The sequence below is a fragment of the Camelus ferus genome, chromosome 1, assembly GCF_009834535.1.
Source record: "Camelus ferus isolate YT-003-E chromosome 1, BCGSAC_Cfer_1.0, whole genome shotgun sequence".
NCBI lineage: Eukaryota > Metazoa > Chordata > Mammalia > Artiodactyla > Camelidae > Camelus > Camelus ferus.
In genome coordinates this window covers 58,034,158-58,050,485 of record NC_045696.1, presented here as the reverse complement: position 1 = coordinate 58,050,485, position 16,328 = coordinate 58,034,158, and the positions used below count along the sequence as shown (strand labels likewise).

General features: G+C 43.6%; 1 protein-coding gene across 3 annotated transcripts in view; it reads right to left on the bottom strand.

The window, feature by feature from the left end:
* PARP14 (poly(ADP-ribose) polymerase family member 14) overlaps positions 1-14,968 on the bottom strand; it is a 41,619-nt gene extending 26,651 nt beyond the window's left edge. Inside the window, exons 1-5 of one of the 3 annotated variants that reach the window (XM_032480422.1) lie at positions 14,722-14,968; positions 9,900-10,024; positions 9,077-9,110; positions 4,318-4,560; positions 1,734-1,970 (exon numbers count right to left, since the gene is read on the bottom strand). In XM_032480422.1, coding sequence (XP_032336313.1) covers positions 1,734-1,970; positions 4,318-4,560; positions 9,077-9,110; positions 9,900-10,024; positions 14,722-14,908 — 826 coding nt within the window. In that variant the 5' untranslated portion in view covers positions 14,909-14,968. The remainder of the gene's footprint in view (positions 1-1,733; positions 1,971-4,317; positions 4,561-9,076; positions 9,111-9,899; positions 10,025-14,721) is intronic. The other 2 variants (XM_014563622.2, XM_006189858.2) reach the window with 2 other exon arrangements.
* Between the last annotated feature and the right edge of the window lie 1,360 nt (positions 14,969-16,328).

Below are 16,328 nucleotides of genomic sequence, written 5' to 3'. Positions count from 1 at the left end.
GCATTCAATAAGAGTTCCCTTCCTTGAGACTGTGAATCAGATTTTGTGAAGCTGGACCGAATAATTTCAGAGTAAAGTGCCTAATTTATTCCTCTCAAATAATCTATATAAAATACAATATTGCTAAATAAATTCTGGTTTTAATCCAGCGTTATTTACATTTTCCTCATTACTGGTAACTCATTGTAAGTGATGAAATATCCTACAAGAAAAATTAATGTTATAGATGAACAGGAGATTGGGGAAAAGTGCAGAAGTTAGGAGCACAGATTGTGGGGCCAGACTTCCCAGATTCAAATCCTGGCTCTGTCCCTTACTAGTTGTGTAACCTTGGTCAAGTTATCTGACCTTCCGTGCCTCAGTTTCTTCATTTATAAAATAGGGATGACAATAATAGCAATGTCCCTAAAGCACTGTCTGTGAATGCACTTGGTAGCACCCTTCAGAGCTATGCCAGTGTAAGCCATAATTATAAGGCATAGCCAGAGGGAGAAAGGGAAAGTCAGGGTATCTCAGACCACGGAGAACAGGGAGTGAACGTAGAGGAGGAGGCGTGGTCAACACAGTCCGATGGTGCAAAGAGGTTAGGGCAAAGGGCAATGTGAGCCTGCCTGATGTTCACAGGTGCTGTTCTAGCCTAAAACACACCTGAATTTAAAATTTCCTACTATTATTCGTACACATGTAACATAGACATTCTGAGGACATACCCAACTGCCCCATGCCCTTGACATGTTTGAAAGCCCCAAAGTTGTCAGCTCCCACCATAAGCTGGGAGGTTAACTTCTAGAGTGGATAGCTTTACATAACTCTCTCCTCAGGCCCAAGGCTAGGTTAAGAGATTTAAAGAACACACAACAGATGCTCCTTTTTGTCTCTTTGCCCAAGGAACAGTAGGTTTTTCATTCCATATTAATCCAAACCATACCTTCTCTGCCATTTCCCCAGCTCATCAAAACTGAAGGAGGTTCTTCCAAGTACCCCCAAGAAAAAATTTATCTCAGGTGGTTGGCATACCACAGGATCCTGCCTCATGCACCCTCAGTCACAATGTTCTTTCTTTCCCTAAGAAGTCTGACTCCCTAATTCCTACTCCTCAGTCTTGACTTCTGAACATCAGTGGAATTTCCAAGCTGACCTCGCACATGCCTCAGAGAACTGGCAATCTATGTCTACGAAATCCTCAGAAGTGTTTCCCTAAGGTTCAATTGGATGTGGTTTTCACAGGGTGATGCCAAAGAACAAGCCAGCAGTCATCCACTGATCATGTGAAACTGCCCCTGTTAATTTCTGAATGATGACACCGACACTGAAAGGGGAAGTCAGTGATACTTCATGGGAATTGTATGTGTTTCTGAGTATTTCTTTACCTAACCTTGTTGAAATTAACTTGAAAATCTCTACCGAGTGTATAGCTAAAACACAGGCCACCTCTGTTTAAATACAATATCTCAAATACTCTAAGAATTAAATATTTTTCAGTCCATAAGTAGAGACTCATGAGAGAATCTCCTTATAGCTTTCAAAAACTTGATGTTGCTTCTCTAAAGTTTGAATCACTGGATTCATTAAGCATCATATACCAGGTAAACAGGATTACTAGCTGGATTTCCAATAAAATATATGAATAAAAAATAAAATACATCAGAATTCAACTGAGAACTGTTAAGATCTGCTAAAATGGCTTAGATTATGCCAGTTAAGGTTGACAAAATCAGGCTAATAGATATTACCTTTTCTGTCAAAAAATTCAATCAGAGATGAACTCTCTTCAGGAAAACATTCAATGTGGGCAACTCTTCCCCCTCCATTATGGGGATTTTCAAATAAACATTTCAAATCATCGTCATCAACACCAGGCGGCAGGTTTTCCACCCTGATTGTTTTTGTCACTTCCAGGAGTCTTGCAGAAAGCTGAAATTTTTTCACTGAATGGTATGTGGCACAGTCATCAACAAATTTCACGGCATCTACAAACAATAATCAATTAATCAATCAGAAAATTATGATTATATCTTTATGTTATAGAGAAGAAACTGTCTATTAATTGAGATAAAGGGGGAGGCTAAGCACGTGATTTTTAAATGGAAGATTTTAATTCCCACATGAGATCCTACATGCCTAAAGCTTCCAGTCTCCGAACGGCAATGCACACAGGAATGTCTTACCTAGATCACTGACACTGAGCTGAGTCCCTGCCCTGACCCAGCCCTCTCCACTACCTGCCTGGCACCACCACCTGAGTGCTCTCTCTGCAGTACAAATCTCCTCGTTTCACTTGCTCCCCACTGTCTGCAGGTATGGGTCACACTCCTTAGCCAGATTTACAATGACCTTGGCTATTTGACTCCCAACTGGTTTCTAAACATCACCTCTGGTTATTCCCTACCATTCACTTTATTTCCCATATTGCCACAAAACTAGTCATTATTTTGAAAACTCTATTCTCCTTTGCCTTTGTATATACAATTTCCTGTGCCGAAAATGCCCTTCTCCAGTCTTTTTTTTTTTTTTTTTTTTTTTTTTTTTTTTTTATCCTGGTCCTGTCCTTCCTTCAGGACTCAGCCCAATTATCTCTTTCAAATTAATAAATATTGGTAGTGGGCCCATGATATACCAGGCACTGTACTAGGATCTGGGGATAGAGAGATGAATATAACCGTTCCTTGAAATCTCACCATCCAAGAGGCAGGAAGTCTTGAAAGCAAACAAATATTCTACTTGGGGATCAAATGACTTGGGAAGACTAATACTGGGAAATCAGATAAGGATTCCCAGAGTAAGTAGTCATTGCTCTGAGTTTTGAAGGATGAAGAGAGTTTGCCAGACAGATCAGAGAAGGAAACATTTCAGGCAGAGGGACCAGCAGCGGCATGAAACAACAAGGCACATCTGAGATCTAACAGCCTGAGACTGCTGGAGTATGAACTTCAAGAAAACCAAGCCACCATGTTTGGGTCCCCTTTCCTCCCATTCTGCACAGCCTTCTGTTCACAGCTGATGGAAGCAGCTTCTCCTCTTGCATCTTCATTATTCACTTACATATGGGTTTCCTCCCTACCCCATAGGAGTTCCTTGAGACCTGGAACCAAGAATTATTCATCTCTGTATGTATCGCACCTAGACAAGTGTCTGGCACATAGTAGGTATTCAAGATCAAGATTTTTGATCAATAAACTAAAGCAAGTCAACTTAGTTTTCCCTTTATAAGAAATAATCACTAAATTTGAGATAAGAATAGCTCCCATTATTGAGTCCTTACCACGTGTCAGGTACAATGTTAAAGGCTTTTCAAACATCATCTCATTTGATCTTCATGGAAACTGTTATCAGTAGGTATTATTGTCCCCATTTTATAGATGAGGAAAGTAAAGCATACAGAAGGTAGTAACTTGGCTAACCTCAGATAGTTAGTTAAACGGTGGGGTTAGAATTCTGACTGCATGACCTGTGCTCCTAATCAGCCACTCCACTGCCATGGCCATGGGCTAGTGAGGGCTCGGAATTGGAAAATTTCCTTGTCTTCCGGAGATAACTCTTCCATCATCTCAGAAACTGTCCACAGACTCCTCACACAGACTTAAAGAGCACCCATTTTCTGCACCACATGCACTTACTCACCCCTGCACAGGTGACTGCCGTGGAAGTACTAAGGAAATATATGGTCAAGGGGATAAGAGAAGAGACTGTATAGAGGTGGGCCACCTCGGTTCAAATCCAGTGCTTCCATTTATTAGCATCTCTGTGTCTCTGTCTCCTCAACCATAAGGTGAGGAATAATAATAATAATAATAAACTCAAAAGATTGTTGAGAGGGACAAATAAATCAATACATGGAATAAGCTTAGTGTAGTACCTGACTTATGGTAACACTATGTGAGTGTTTGCTGTCATTATTGCTACCCTCCAGTAAGCCCAGTTTAGTAACACAGATCAATATTTACTCCCCACAGTGGGATAACATATGGGAAAACACTGACTCCTCCACTGGGAATCACTTTAATAACCTGAGACTTTAGATTTCTATCTGGGTGCATTATCTGTGTGTTTCTGTCTCTCTCTTTCACACGCGCGCGCACACACACACACATGCACACACACATAACACATACAGTAAAGCCTGATTTACTAAACATACCAGAATTTGGTTTCAAAACAAATTTGCTTCTCTTTCAAAATAAGAAAGCGCCTGTATTAACTTGGAGGCCTCTCTTACTAGCAACTAGAAAGAGTCAAGCTTTCACCCTAAGCTGGGTGTCCCAAATCCCAAAGGGTAGCACAAAGAAGGCTGGCAAATGGAGCATCAGTCGATCTTACCAAAGTATTTTGGAAAGGTAACTACAGCAACATTAAAGTCCCTTATTAATTCCACTTGAAAGTCATCACTGGACAGGCCGCTTATGTTCTCAACTAACAGGATTAATATCATATCAGTGATATTTGCCATGACATTTTCAAATGCAACCAAAGAGGAAATGTTTTCATGTTCTTTGGGAGCATTCTCCACTTCTTCTGATCTTCCGTTGAGAGAGAGATCTGCGTCTAGTTCTTCTGATACATCTGATTTTAGGGAGACAAAAAGGGTACAAGATGTTACATTCATCTACCATGTTCTTAGCAAAGTAAATCACCATGAAATAATTCCACTGCCATCTTCCCTTCCTGATCTCTTGGCTAACTCAAATAAAAACAGATCATAGAAGACTTTTTGCTTAATTTAATTAAAAGTTAAAATAGCTTTTAAATCTTACTGTGATGCTGACGATGATTATGTTAAATTTTATTATACTCTTTACTGCCTCATTTCCCTGAGGAACCTGCCTTATTTTTAATAGCACTTGACATATATTTCTATCACAGCACCATATTACAGTTATTGAACCAAGCTTCTCAAAAGCAAGGGACATATTTATTCATCTTTGTATTGCTCTATTGCTGGCACATGGTATACAGCTGAGGCTCAATAAAGTTGAGAGACTTACTGCTTAGGCCACTGGAGGAAAACAAGATATCCTAAAATGCCCAAACATGGGCATCAGCTAACACATTTTGCTCTGAAAGCAGTAAGTTTCCATCACTGAAGAGGAAAAAGGACACTTTGCAGTGAATGACTAGGGTATACACATGGAAGATAAAATGGCCCAGAGAATTATGCGTTTACCTCAAACTCGCTCAGCAGTAACCACCCCAGTCAGCTTGTTCGTCTCCATTGTTGACTGTAAGTGAGTTACATACACTTGTGATGAAGCTTGAACAACACGGGGTTAGGAGCGCCAACCCCCTGCACAGTCAAGTATCTGTGTATAACTTTTCACTCCTCACAAACTTAACTACTAATAGCCTACTGATGACCGGAAGCCTTATCTATAACATGAGCTGCTGACTAACACATATTCTGTATATTGTATGTATTATACGTACATCTACATATATTTTATGCATTCATGACATATCTAACTTTTTCTTAATTTGTTTGATATTTCTAGGCTGTGCAGTTCATCCATGAGTTTTTTCCAATGGTCACAAATTTTCAAAAAATTTTCAAATATATTTATTGAAAAAAAATCCATGTATAAGTGGACCTGTGCAGTTCATACCCGTGCTGTTCAAGAGTCAACTGTATACAGACGGTCAGTGTCACTCTGTGCTTGTCCAGTGAAGCATGATGGATATGTTGTGATCTTTAGACATCCTGTGAACAACTATTCAATTGGAGCCGTTATTGTGTTCAAGGCACTGGATGTGTGGGGAGGGGTGCACACAAAAAACATTAGATAAGGAACTTACAGATTTTCTGGTGGAGCTATACAAGGAAAATGAGAAAGGGAACTGACATCTGTAAATGTTTATTATGGCGGAATAACTGTTATGTGCTCATCAAATCCATTTTGCTTTCCTCCTAGACAACATTTCCCAGACTTCCTACTGTTCAGTTCCTACAGTAGAGTTCCTGTGGCTAATGGAATATGGGTGGAAGTAGTGAATTCCACTTCCAGGCCTGGCCAATCAAATCCCCTTTATGTGACTCTCCATTCTCTCTTGCAGTGACCTTGGAGGCAACATATCAAAGACAAAGGTGTCACAAAGATGGAAAGAGCCTGGATCCTGAACAACTGTGTGAAGCAGTCCCCCCACCACCCTGGCTGCCGACTGTACTGAACTGTGATTTGGGGGGTTGTTACAGCAGTGAGATCACACTGACAAATACTCCTTTTAAGTGATTGATGTGACACCACACACACTCCTGCCAAGTAAAAACAGCCTAAGGTTTCGATAAGAACACAAAGTAGCATTCATTGAGATGGGTATGACAAAACAGAATGCCCACCGAGCTTGGAGGGGAGCTACATGAGTTGAACCCCCGACCCAGCCACTCTTTAGCCATGTGACCTCAGCACGTCTCTTAAGTATAGAATGAGAGTACTGGACTAAGTGAATGGAAAGAGCCTTACCAGCAATACAGTTGTTTTTTTTTTTAAACCAGCAATATAGTTTTATAACCCCACGACTATTAGAAGCTTCATCACAAGAGAGGCTTGGTTAACTGCCAAATAAAGAGTATCAACAATCAAGCCAGGAATCCAAAGAAGGGAGAAAAGGGGTTGGGTTGGCTTGGAAGGCTTCAGACAAGAGGAGGAACCTGAGTAGATCTTGAAGGCTATCTAGAATTTAGGTAGAGAAAAGTAGGGTAGAGGGTGTTATGAGCAACAGACGTAGAGACAGAGTGCCGGGGCTTCACCAAAACTATTTAGGAAATGGCAACTTGACAGATGAAGTTCAAGGAGCACTTATGTGCAGGGGTGTAAGAAATGAGGCAGAAAAGTCAACTTCATCCAGAATGTGGTCTGGACTTTATCTTGTAGTTGGTGTTAAGGTGGGCGAGTCATGGAAGGTTTCTGTGAAAAGAATGACAGGATGTTGAGCGATTGTGCAAAGGACTGGTCAGATTTAAGGAGGAGATACACAGAGACCAAGCAGAGTGTACCTGCCATGCTGGATCTGAGATGTAATAAGGGGACTGGTGTGAGGGAGGGATAGATCAGGAAAATTTTGAAAGATTTTTGTGAAGTCTCTTTGACGAACATATGTGAAGGTTTAAAGAAGAGAGATGACTGAAATCTCTAGTAGATGATGGGCAGACGAGTTGTGTACTTCCAGAGAAATAAGGAAGCCAGAAGAGGACACTGGTTTGCTGAGGAGGATGACACAGGTGGCTTCAGACATGTTGGCTCTAACACATTTTCCAGTAAGAAGGTCAGACACAAGGCATGGAATTTAGAAGACAGAGCAGGCTGGAAATACAGACTTGGAAATGCCAGAATGTGTTGGCCACCAGTGACCAGTACTTCTCCACTCTTGCCCTTCTCTTTTCTCCAGGTTCTTTCAATTGCTTGTTTCTACCTTTCAAGCACAGCCTAACTCAGCTTAGCTTAGAACAGGACATTGGCTAAGTGCTCACGTGCCCTGAGGTTGCTGTGTGCCTTGATTGACCTTCCTCTGCTCTGTCCACTACTTGTCAATCTTCACTTGAAGCTCTGGGTTTCAGGCATGCCTCGTGCATCCATGATGCAGCATCCTCTGCTCCCTTCATCCTTGAGATAAGGAACCTGTTAGGGAACTACCCTCCAGCCCTCACTGTGCTCAGTTCTGAAAACTATCTGCATTCCAATTCATTTCACGAGTCCTAGTCTTAGGACCACTGTCATGATTCAGTGTGAAGCAACCATTCAACAAAGGACCTCCTCTTCCATCTCTTAAAGAGAGCAGCTTAAGTATCTTGTTGAAAACTACCCAACTTCCTAGCTGTTTATCACCATTAGAGTTGGGCTCAGGATAAAACAGGTAAGTAAATGGGTCTAAAATGTCCAGGACAATGAGAAGTCCATTGGTGGGGTGGGGTTAGATGGCTCTTCCTGAGAATACACTTGGGAATTCTAAGCAAATCTGAAACAGTGCTAACAAATCACTTAAGACAGAATGAAATCTACAAAACTGTAAGAAACACAAACGATTAAATTCCAGATGTGAGAAATGGCACAGACTATAAACATACTACAAATATAAAACCACTTCCTGGCCCCAAATTGAGCCTAAGGGTACAGCACTAGGGCGTCTTCCAAGAAATAGATAAGGGCTTAGGGGGTCACAGTGAACACTGGGAGTTGGCTGAGCCAGTTCCACATCTGAAGAACAGAAAGCAGAACTTCCTCAAAAGATACAAAAAAATCTTATCTCACAAGAAATCATGAGTTTCTTAAGAGAACCATGCATGGATTCTACAGTTTAAAGTGCATCCATGTTAGGTAAAAACAACCTCAGTCATTTTGACAAGTAAAGGCAGCTCTCATCCCAGAGCCATTCTCAAAAAGAGAAAGCTGCAAAAATCTAAACACGTTCTTTAGACAATTTCAATTTTAGAGGACAATATTTAGACTTTTTTTTTTTTAATTTCTTTCCCCTAAGATTTGGATATATGTATCACTTTCTCTCTCTTGCTTGGCCATTCAGCACAGTTCATCATTTCCTCACCTTTATAACAGCATGCTTAGCCAGGAAAACTAGTGGCTTCTTTGGTAAGTACCAGGTATCACAACAGGCCAGCACCCAGATACTAGTCAAGCGGCAGCGTCCACAACAGCTACAGCAGATGGGACAAGGAAGAGCTGCTGCTGGTCTGGAGGGCTGCACCCACTTCCTGCACCCAGCGTTCACAAAGCAGCGCTAACTGACTTAGCCGCACACAGCACCCACTGTCACGTCACTTCTTTGCTTCTCAATGGCTGGCGGGGCACAGGTGGACTCTTAAAGTCAGTTCATCCACCTCCCAGGTACCTCTTTACCCTCCCCTCGATTGCAAGGTGTCTCCCCACAGAGAGAGCTGTTCCCGTCCTTCTGATCTGAGCCCTTAGAGCTCAAGGGGCAACCTTTGCACAGCTGGCTGAGAGGATGTAGGTGATGCAGCCCAAAGCATCTCTCAGCTGAGCAATCCTGTCTTGTGAAGTCAAGAAGAGAGGGGTGACCTCTGCAACGCAAAGCCTTTAAGAAAAGCAAAATTGCCTAGTGAATGAGAAGTTACCTGATTCTTTGACATGTTCTTTGGTCTTGGATTCCTGAAACCCAAACAATAAAGGAACATTAATAAATTACTAATAATTTCTTTACATTAAGAAAGTCTCCCTGGGACCAGCCTGGAGATGGAAAGTCTACAGAAATGATAACAGCTCAGGTAGTGATGCTGTTGAATGCATGTCACATGCGGTGGCGTCCATTTACTCCGCACACAAATCACGGGTAAAAACAAGCCACAAATAAGAGAAACCCCAAAGGAACACCAGGTGTTTGGGGTAAGACCTAAATCAGAGAAACAGCCCAGCTCCTGTTCTTTTCCCTGTGTAACAATTATTATTTACTATTAACAAGCACTGTGCCACATGCCTTATGGAGGACATCTCATTTAATCCTCACAATGATCCAACAATCCACAGAGGTAAATACCATGACTCTCCGATTTTACAATTGAGGAAAAACTTAGTACATGCAATATAGATCAATCGCTGTCCCCTCAAAACCGACTGAAAATAAAACAAATACAGCGAGTTCCAGGTTATTAAGCACCCAGGACAAATCGACCCAAGATTTTACATCTCAAACCACCATGATGGTAACCCCCAAATCCTGAATTTTCCAAAAGGGTCTAAATCAAACAAGAAGTGCTTCCTTTTCCATTATTCCGAACCCACCCTACCCCACTCTCACTCCCTCCACATCTGTAATTAGTTGCTTTTCTCACTCCAGTTTGAGTTATAGTTCTCGTTCCACTGTATCTTCCCCACCGTGATTCCCACCCAACACACCTTGGGAGAGCACCCCACTTCCCTTTTAATCACTCCTTTACTTACCTTTGTTGGACTTTTCCCCTCACAGCCATCATCTGGGGCTGTGGGCAACCAGACAGTTAACTTGAATGTTCCTTTTCCTGGCCATACTAACTCATGATTCTCTCTCTCCAGAACTTGCTGCCGAACTGAAATTTTAAAAAAGCCACTGTCAAGCAATCTTTTATTCACAAAATAATTCTATAATTTCCATGGGCTTCATCATCGTCAATCAACAGCTTGGTCAGTTTCTCAAGAGAGGCTGTGTGTGGTGAAAAGAGGGAAAGAATAGCAAGCAGATATGGATTAGAATTCTATCTTTAAACTTATATTTTTTAACCCTGAGCATATTCCTTAATATGCCTTACTTACAAAGTCTCAGTCTTCTTGTTTATTAATAAGGAATTCATGAAGACTTGTCTTGAATGGGTGTTACGTGGATTAAATTGAAGAAACATGGGGGGTGGGAAGGGACAGACTGGGATTTCAAAATGTAGAATAGATAAACAAGAGTGTACTGTGTAGCACAGGGAAATATATACAGGATCTTGTGGTGGCTCACAGCGAAAGAGAATGTGACAAGGAATGTATGTATGTTTATGTATAACTGAAAAATTGTGCTCTACACTGGAATTTGACACAACATTGTAAAATGACTATAACTCAATAAAAAAGTTTAAAAAATAATAAAATAAATAAATAAATTGAAGAAACATTATAAAGAACTTAGTACAGTACTTGATGCTCCGTAGGCATTCAGAAACATAGCAATATTTATTCCACAGTGAAGGGAAATCAATAAAGCATCCTTCATGGAAAGTCAGTGATGCTAGGATGTGACATGATGGAAGCCATGTTTTAAGAAGGTGACTGGGTGACCATAAGCAGAATGGCGAGGAGCTTCATTTAAAAGGTATTTCAATCAATTCTTTAATCTCTGATGATACAAGCGTCACATCTGATAATAAAAGGAGTAGGAAAGGAGGGATGGGATATATTTTTACACACAAAATTAGCACATCAGGCTGCTGGGCTGTAGCGAAAAAAAAAAAAGAACAGGGGACATGAATCCAAAGACGTGGATTCAAATTCCAACTCTGCTACGAATTCGCTGAGTCACGGAGAAAATAACTTAATTTCTCTTGTGTCTCAGTTTCCTCATGTGAAGCAGTATCTGTGAATGAATTTTGTAACACCCACAAGAGCTATGTAAACTTAAGTTATAATCATAAGGAGAAGCAGCCAGAGAGAGAAAAGGAAAATCGGTGTATCTCCATGAGGCCATGGAGAACAGGGAGTGAGTAAATTTAGAGGAGGAGGCATGGTCAACATAGTCACGTGGTACAAAGAGGTCAGGGTGAAGGAGAACTTTTGAGAGTGCCCTGTGTTCACAGGTGCGGCTCTGCCGTGGATGTTGGGGTACCATGTTGTGCTCTGACATGGTTGCCTGATCAGGCCAATGGTAAAGGTAGAATCTTTCATCAAGAGGAGCTTGAATAGCTTTCCCACCTCAACCATCCATGAAGATGATGCCTTAACTGGATGCCATCTCAGAAATGGGCCTGAGAAACAATATGAGAAGGATTGCCAAACTCTAATTTCACTCTTTATGAGCAGGGCAGATGTTTTTGTATGGACTCCAGATGGGCTGCCCTAAGCTAGAGTGAGGACTGAGGACTGGACAAGACCCCTGAGCCCAGAAAGCAAGCTAAGTTTGGTAAGCCAAGCTCTCTAGAGTCATGGACCTCTGTGCTGCATTCCTTTTGTTCTTCTTTGGCAGAGTCCTGTCCAGGCATCTAAATGTACCAGCCTGTTCTGAGAATGCGTGTGATACGTACGGGCAGACCATTTCAAAAGAGCAGACAGTAAGTGATCTGCAACAAGGTGAAGGTGAATCTGAGAGGAAAAAGCGCTGAACCGCTGACCTCTGACCACCCTTACCCACGTGGACAGGCTTCCTTCTGCACCAATCTCAGACCGTCCACATTTCATTTTATTTAAGGAGAAGATGGGTTCCCTTACCCCCAAGAAACTGACAATAATCAGGAGCCAAATTATGACAAGAAAAGAGGATAAATATACACATCTGAAACAGGGTTTAAAACCTTACATGTCAGTTTATACTTGATTTTTCAGAAGTTCAGCAAACTATATAAAGGTATACAGCTTCCAAATACTTTGTTTGCTATATGCTAAATTCTACAGAGAAGTGCTTTGAAGCTCATTCTTAGTCTGTGAATGATAAGTATCAAGTTGTGTTACACTATGAGACTGCACTTGTGGGGCCATTTCCTGCTGTGGAGGGCTGAGGGTGTCCCTGGGGAGAACTCATGCTCAGGGCGGCACTGGGGCAGGTCATTTGTTGTTAGCAAGCTCCTGACCACTTGCTGCTGAGAAAGCTGTTTCTCTGGTAGGAAACTGAAACTGAGTAGGGACTTTCCACCCCCTAAGACCTTTTTTTCATACAAGAATTTGAGTTGAAATAAGCTTTGAGTGTCTATGCTGGGGGTACCGCAAGAGGGGTGTCAACAGCCTAGGGGTGGAGGAAGGGAGGAAGTGGACTGAGAGATGTGAAGGAAGAAACCTGGCACCTAGACTGAAATCTTTTCTGCTTTGACTAGAACAGAATGATGTTATCATCATACAATTATATTTCTGCTATTTGTATTTTTATGAGGTTTGCAGTCTATATAAGTATTTCCCTCTTTGTTCACTCAGGGTCATCAACAAACAATAGGGATTCTCAAACTCAGCACATCAGGGTCACCTGGGGTGCTGGTTAACCGAGAAGGTTCCCACTCACCCACACTCAGGACACCTGAGTCTCTAGGACAGACCTGGGAATGTGCTTGTTTACTGGTTGTGATTCAGATGCAAGTCCAGTCTGAGGACTATTTTTGAGGTTAATGGGATTCTAAAGAAGAAAGAAGTGTCCCTAAGGGCCAGGCCCATGGTGATGCTGACAATTGGAATCAAAGTGGTAAAACCCTTTGAGGAAGAGTGAAACGGCAGGGGCCGGGGGGCACTTCCATTGCCAAGATTCCCTTCTGAACATTCCCTGGTGAAATTAATCCTTGGAAAACATTTTGTACTTTGTTTTCATAAGGGATCTGAGTCCAGCCCGTCTCCTGTCCCCTGCCCACCTCGCTCCCTTCACACGTATCTGTGCACCCCTCTCTTCTTTGGGTTTCATTCTTCCCTTTTGGCATCCCTGCCCCAGAGCATTCGAGTTGCTCTCATGGCCTTGTAAGACTCCTTGGCTCTCCTCTGGCCCAAATGCTTCTCCAAATTCAGCAACAGGAAAGTGGAGACATCCTAGCTTTTGAGATTCCAATGGAAAAAGTGCGTACTCAGGGAGCAGCAGGTCACATGCCTCCCCGTGCAGACCTGGTAGGTGTCTAGAGCAAGTAGCTAACTGGTGGGTCCTTGTCCTCCCACTTCCTTAATGGCAACAGCAGGAGGGGCGAACTCAGCTGCTCAGGTGCCTGTGGGGAGGGAACTTCTACCCAAGTTCAAAGGTCTTGATTAACTCAGAATGTCACCTCCTCCCAGCCTAAAGATCACCCTGAAACCAACTGAAGAGGTTCCAGCGGACAAAGATACTTTGTGTTGGTCAACAGTATCTGCCTTTCCCCACCAGTAAGCCTCTATATTTACACCCAGACAATGAGATTCTAGACAGCACATCTGCCCTTCTCCGACCCCAGAACCACTGGGAATCTCCATGAACACTGTGGAGAAATCCCTGTGACTCATCATATTGCTTTACCCCTCTTTCCCCATCTAAATGATAAGAGAAAGCACAGGGGCTCTCCCTCTCCTTCTCCCTCAAATGGAGCGGCCACCATTCCCATGGAATCAGTTACCAAATCCAGAACAGAGCATGAACATGTATCTTCCATCCTCACAGACTCTGCTTGTTCAAGGCCTCACTTCTCCTGACTTGAATATTGTACGACCCTCTTCAAAGGTCTGAGATGGGCAGTCTCTCCCAACAAAAATCAACATACTTATTTTCAACCAAATGTATCTCCTTAAAGCGCATTTGTAAATGACTCCTGCCTACCTGTGAGGAAAAGTTCATACTTCTTAGCATGTCATACAAGGCCCTCTCTCATCTCAACCCAACTTTCTATTAGCCTTAATGTCCTCCCCACTTTTTTTTTTAAGAGATTTAATAAAAGATTTTTAAAAAAATATAAGCACTTTCTTTGTCATCTGATACAATTTCCCTGACCCTACGTGTTCTTTTTAGTCCCAGCCCTCAGACCTTGCTTGTGTACAGGGATAAGGAGAGAGATCACTCCTCAAACCAAACCTGCCCCAGGGTGCCCCAAACGTCCCTGGAAGCGCGTTTGCTGTCTTGCCCCCCAGCACTCGTTTGTACAGTGAGCTCCTGTCTGAAGAGTTCTCCTCAATATCTCGCTTATGGCTTTCCCCGGGAAAATCTCTCTTCCCTTCAAAGTGTGCTCCCATAAACCTTTGGAGTTCCAGAACTGCTGCTTTAATAGGAAGAAGACAAAAATTGAAACGGCATTGCAACTCCGATGTAGCCTTGTAAAATGAGGTGGGCGCACCAGCTCTCAGGCGGCTCCCTTCTGTCCTACGGTGCTAAAAGTTTATTTAACCCACGGGCGCGGTCTGCCTCCGGGAGCGCCTGGAAGCGCAGCTCAGGGGGAACCGCAGCGCCCTCAAGGCACCTTGTCCATTCCGCGCCCCTCATGCCCTCCCCTTCAGCTGCTTCTGGGTCCGGCCCGGTTCTCCCGCCGCGTGTCCCCAGCCCCAAGTTTCCCCTGGAAGGAGAGCCCCGCTGTCCCCTCTCACCCGCACCCCTAGTCCCCCTCACCGTCGTTGGAGTCGAAGAGCACGAGGAAGCGGGTCGGGCTCCCCGGCTCCTGGCGGACCTCACACTCCCCGCCTCCGGATCTCCTTGGGCTCTGGAAGTACATCTGCAACTTGGTGCTCAAGTTCTTCGGGGGGTTGGGGCCCCAGGACCCTTCAACCAGCAGCGGGAAGGAGCAGGACGCAGCCATCCTCACCTCAGCTAGTCCAGCTGAGACTGCTGGTCCCACCCCAAACTCCCAGAGGTTAAGTCTCTTTCGCTTTCGTTTCTTGGAAAACTCCCGCCCAACGTTTCTTGCCTATGGCTTCCCCGGAAAAATTTATCTTCTCTTTAAATTGTAAGTTTACAAATTCCCTTTGGCTGTAAACAGTTGCTCCAAGATTAGACTAGAAAGCTCCCAATTTTTGACCTTCATCTCTGGACCACAGCAAAGACTGGCCATCGCCTTTGTGGCTCCCCTCCGTTTGGGTACGCGGGACCGTAAACTCAGGGCACTATCTTCCACTCACCCAAGCCACAGCTGAAATCAGCAGCTCTGGGTCACTAGACCTTGTTCAGGCACAAAGATGGCTTCACTTTTGCCGCAGACTGGTATTTTACAGAGTTTTTAGAACGTTTGGGGCCCATTTGAGCGCTTCTTTCCACAATCAATTCATTATCAGAATTTTACCCTGCTTTCCTTCTTTTGCATTTGTTCCCTGATCTGTTAAGATTATGTCTAGAAATGTGAGGAGATCAGTACATTCACAGCTATTTTTTATGGAATATTTGCTAGGTGCCATGCACTCAGAATGGACGCAGCAGACAGACAGAGTCCCTGCCCTCACTGAGCTCATGAAGCTGTGGGGACAGAGGAGTTTGGACACAGTGAAATAAGTGCTTTTGGAAGGAATAACCAATGTTCCTGGAACAAATGAGGAAGGGCTCCAAGCCCAGGTGTGGGGGCTCCGGGAGGGTTTATGGGGAAGCAACGTGTAACTGGAAGCCTAAGGGGATTGGGGATAAACTTGGAGGGTTGGGAAGAGGGGAGTTCCTTGGGATTTACTTGTGGAAGGTCATCTGAGCTGCTGAGTGGTAGCCAGGGTAGAGGCAGGAGGTCAGCCAAGTGGCTACTGTAGTGTCCCAGGTGAGAGGTGAGGGTGGCTGAGACCAGGGTGCTGGCTAAGCAGGACTGAGAAGGGGTGGGATTCCAAACTATATTGCTCTTGCTGAAGGATATGGGCAGGGAGAGAAGACACTCAAGTGCGACTCCATGGTCATCCACGCTGGCCTGAGCAACTGAATAGTTAATAGTGGCATCTACCCAGTGGGAGCACGGAGGTGGGAGAGAGGCTAGGAATGTGTGTCTCCTTGACCATAGTAAGGGAGTGTTTCAAATGAGAAGGAGGGATCATCATGCAAATACTACCAACACATCAGATAAGAGAATGTCTGTTGGACCCTGAGAACCTGGCAAGCACTGTCTCCTGGTGAGGGGGGAGTAGAGGGAGACGGCAGTAGACTGAGGGCCAAAAGGAAGGGAAGGAAGTAGAGGCAGCAAGCATTGTCAGCTTTTTCCGGAAGTGTGACTGTGAACAAGAGGAAGAAGTTAGGTAGCATCTTGCGGGGTT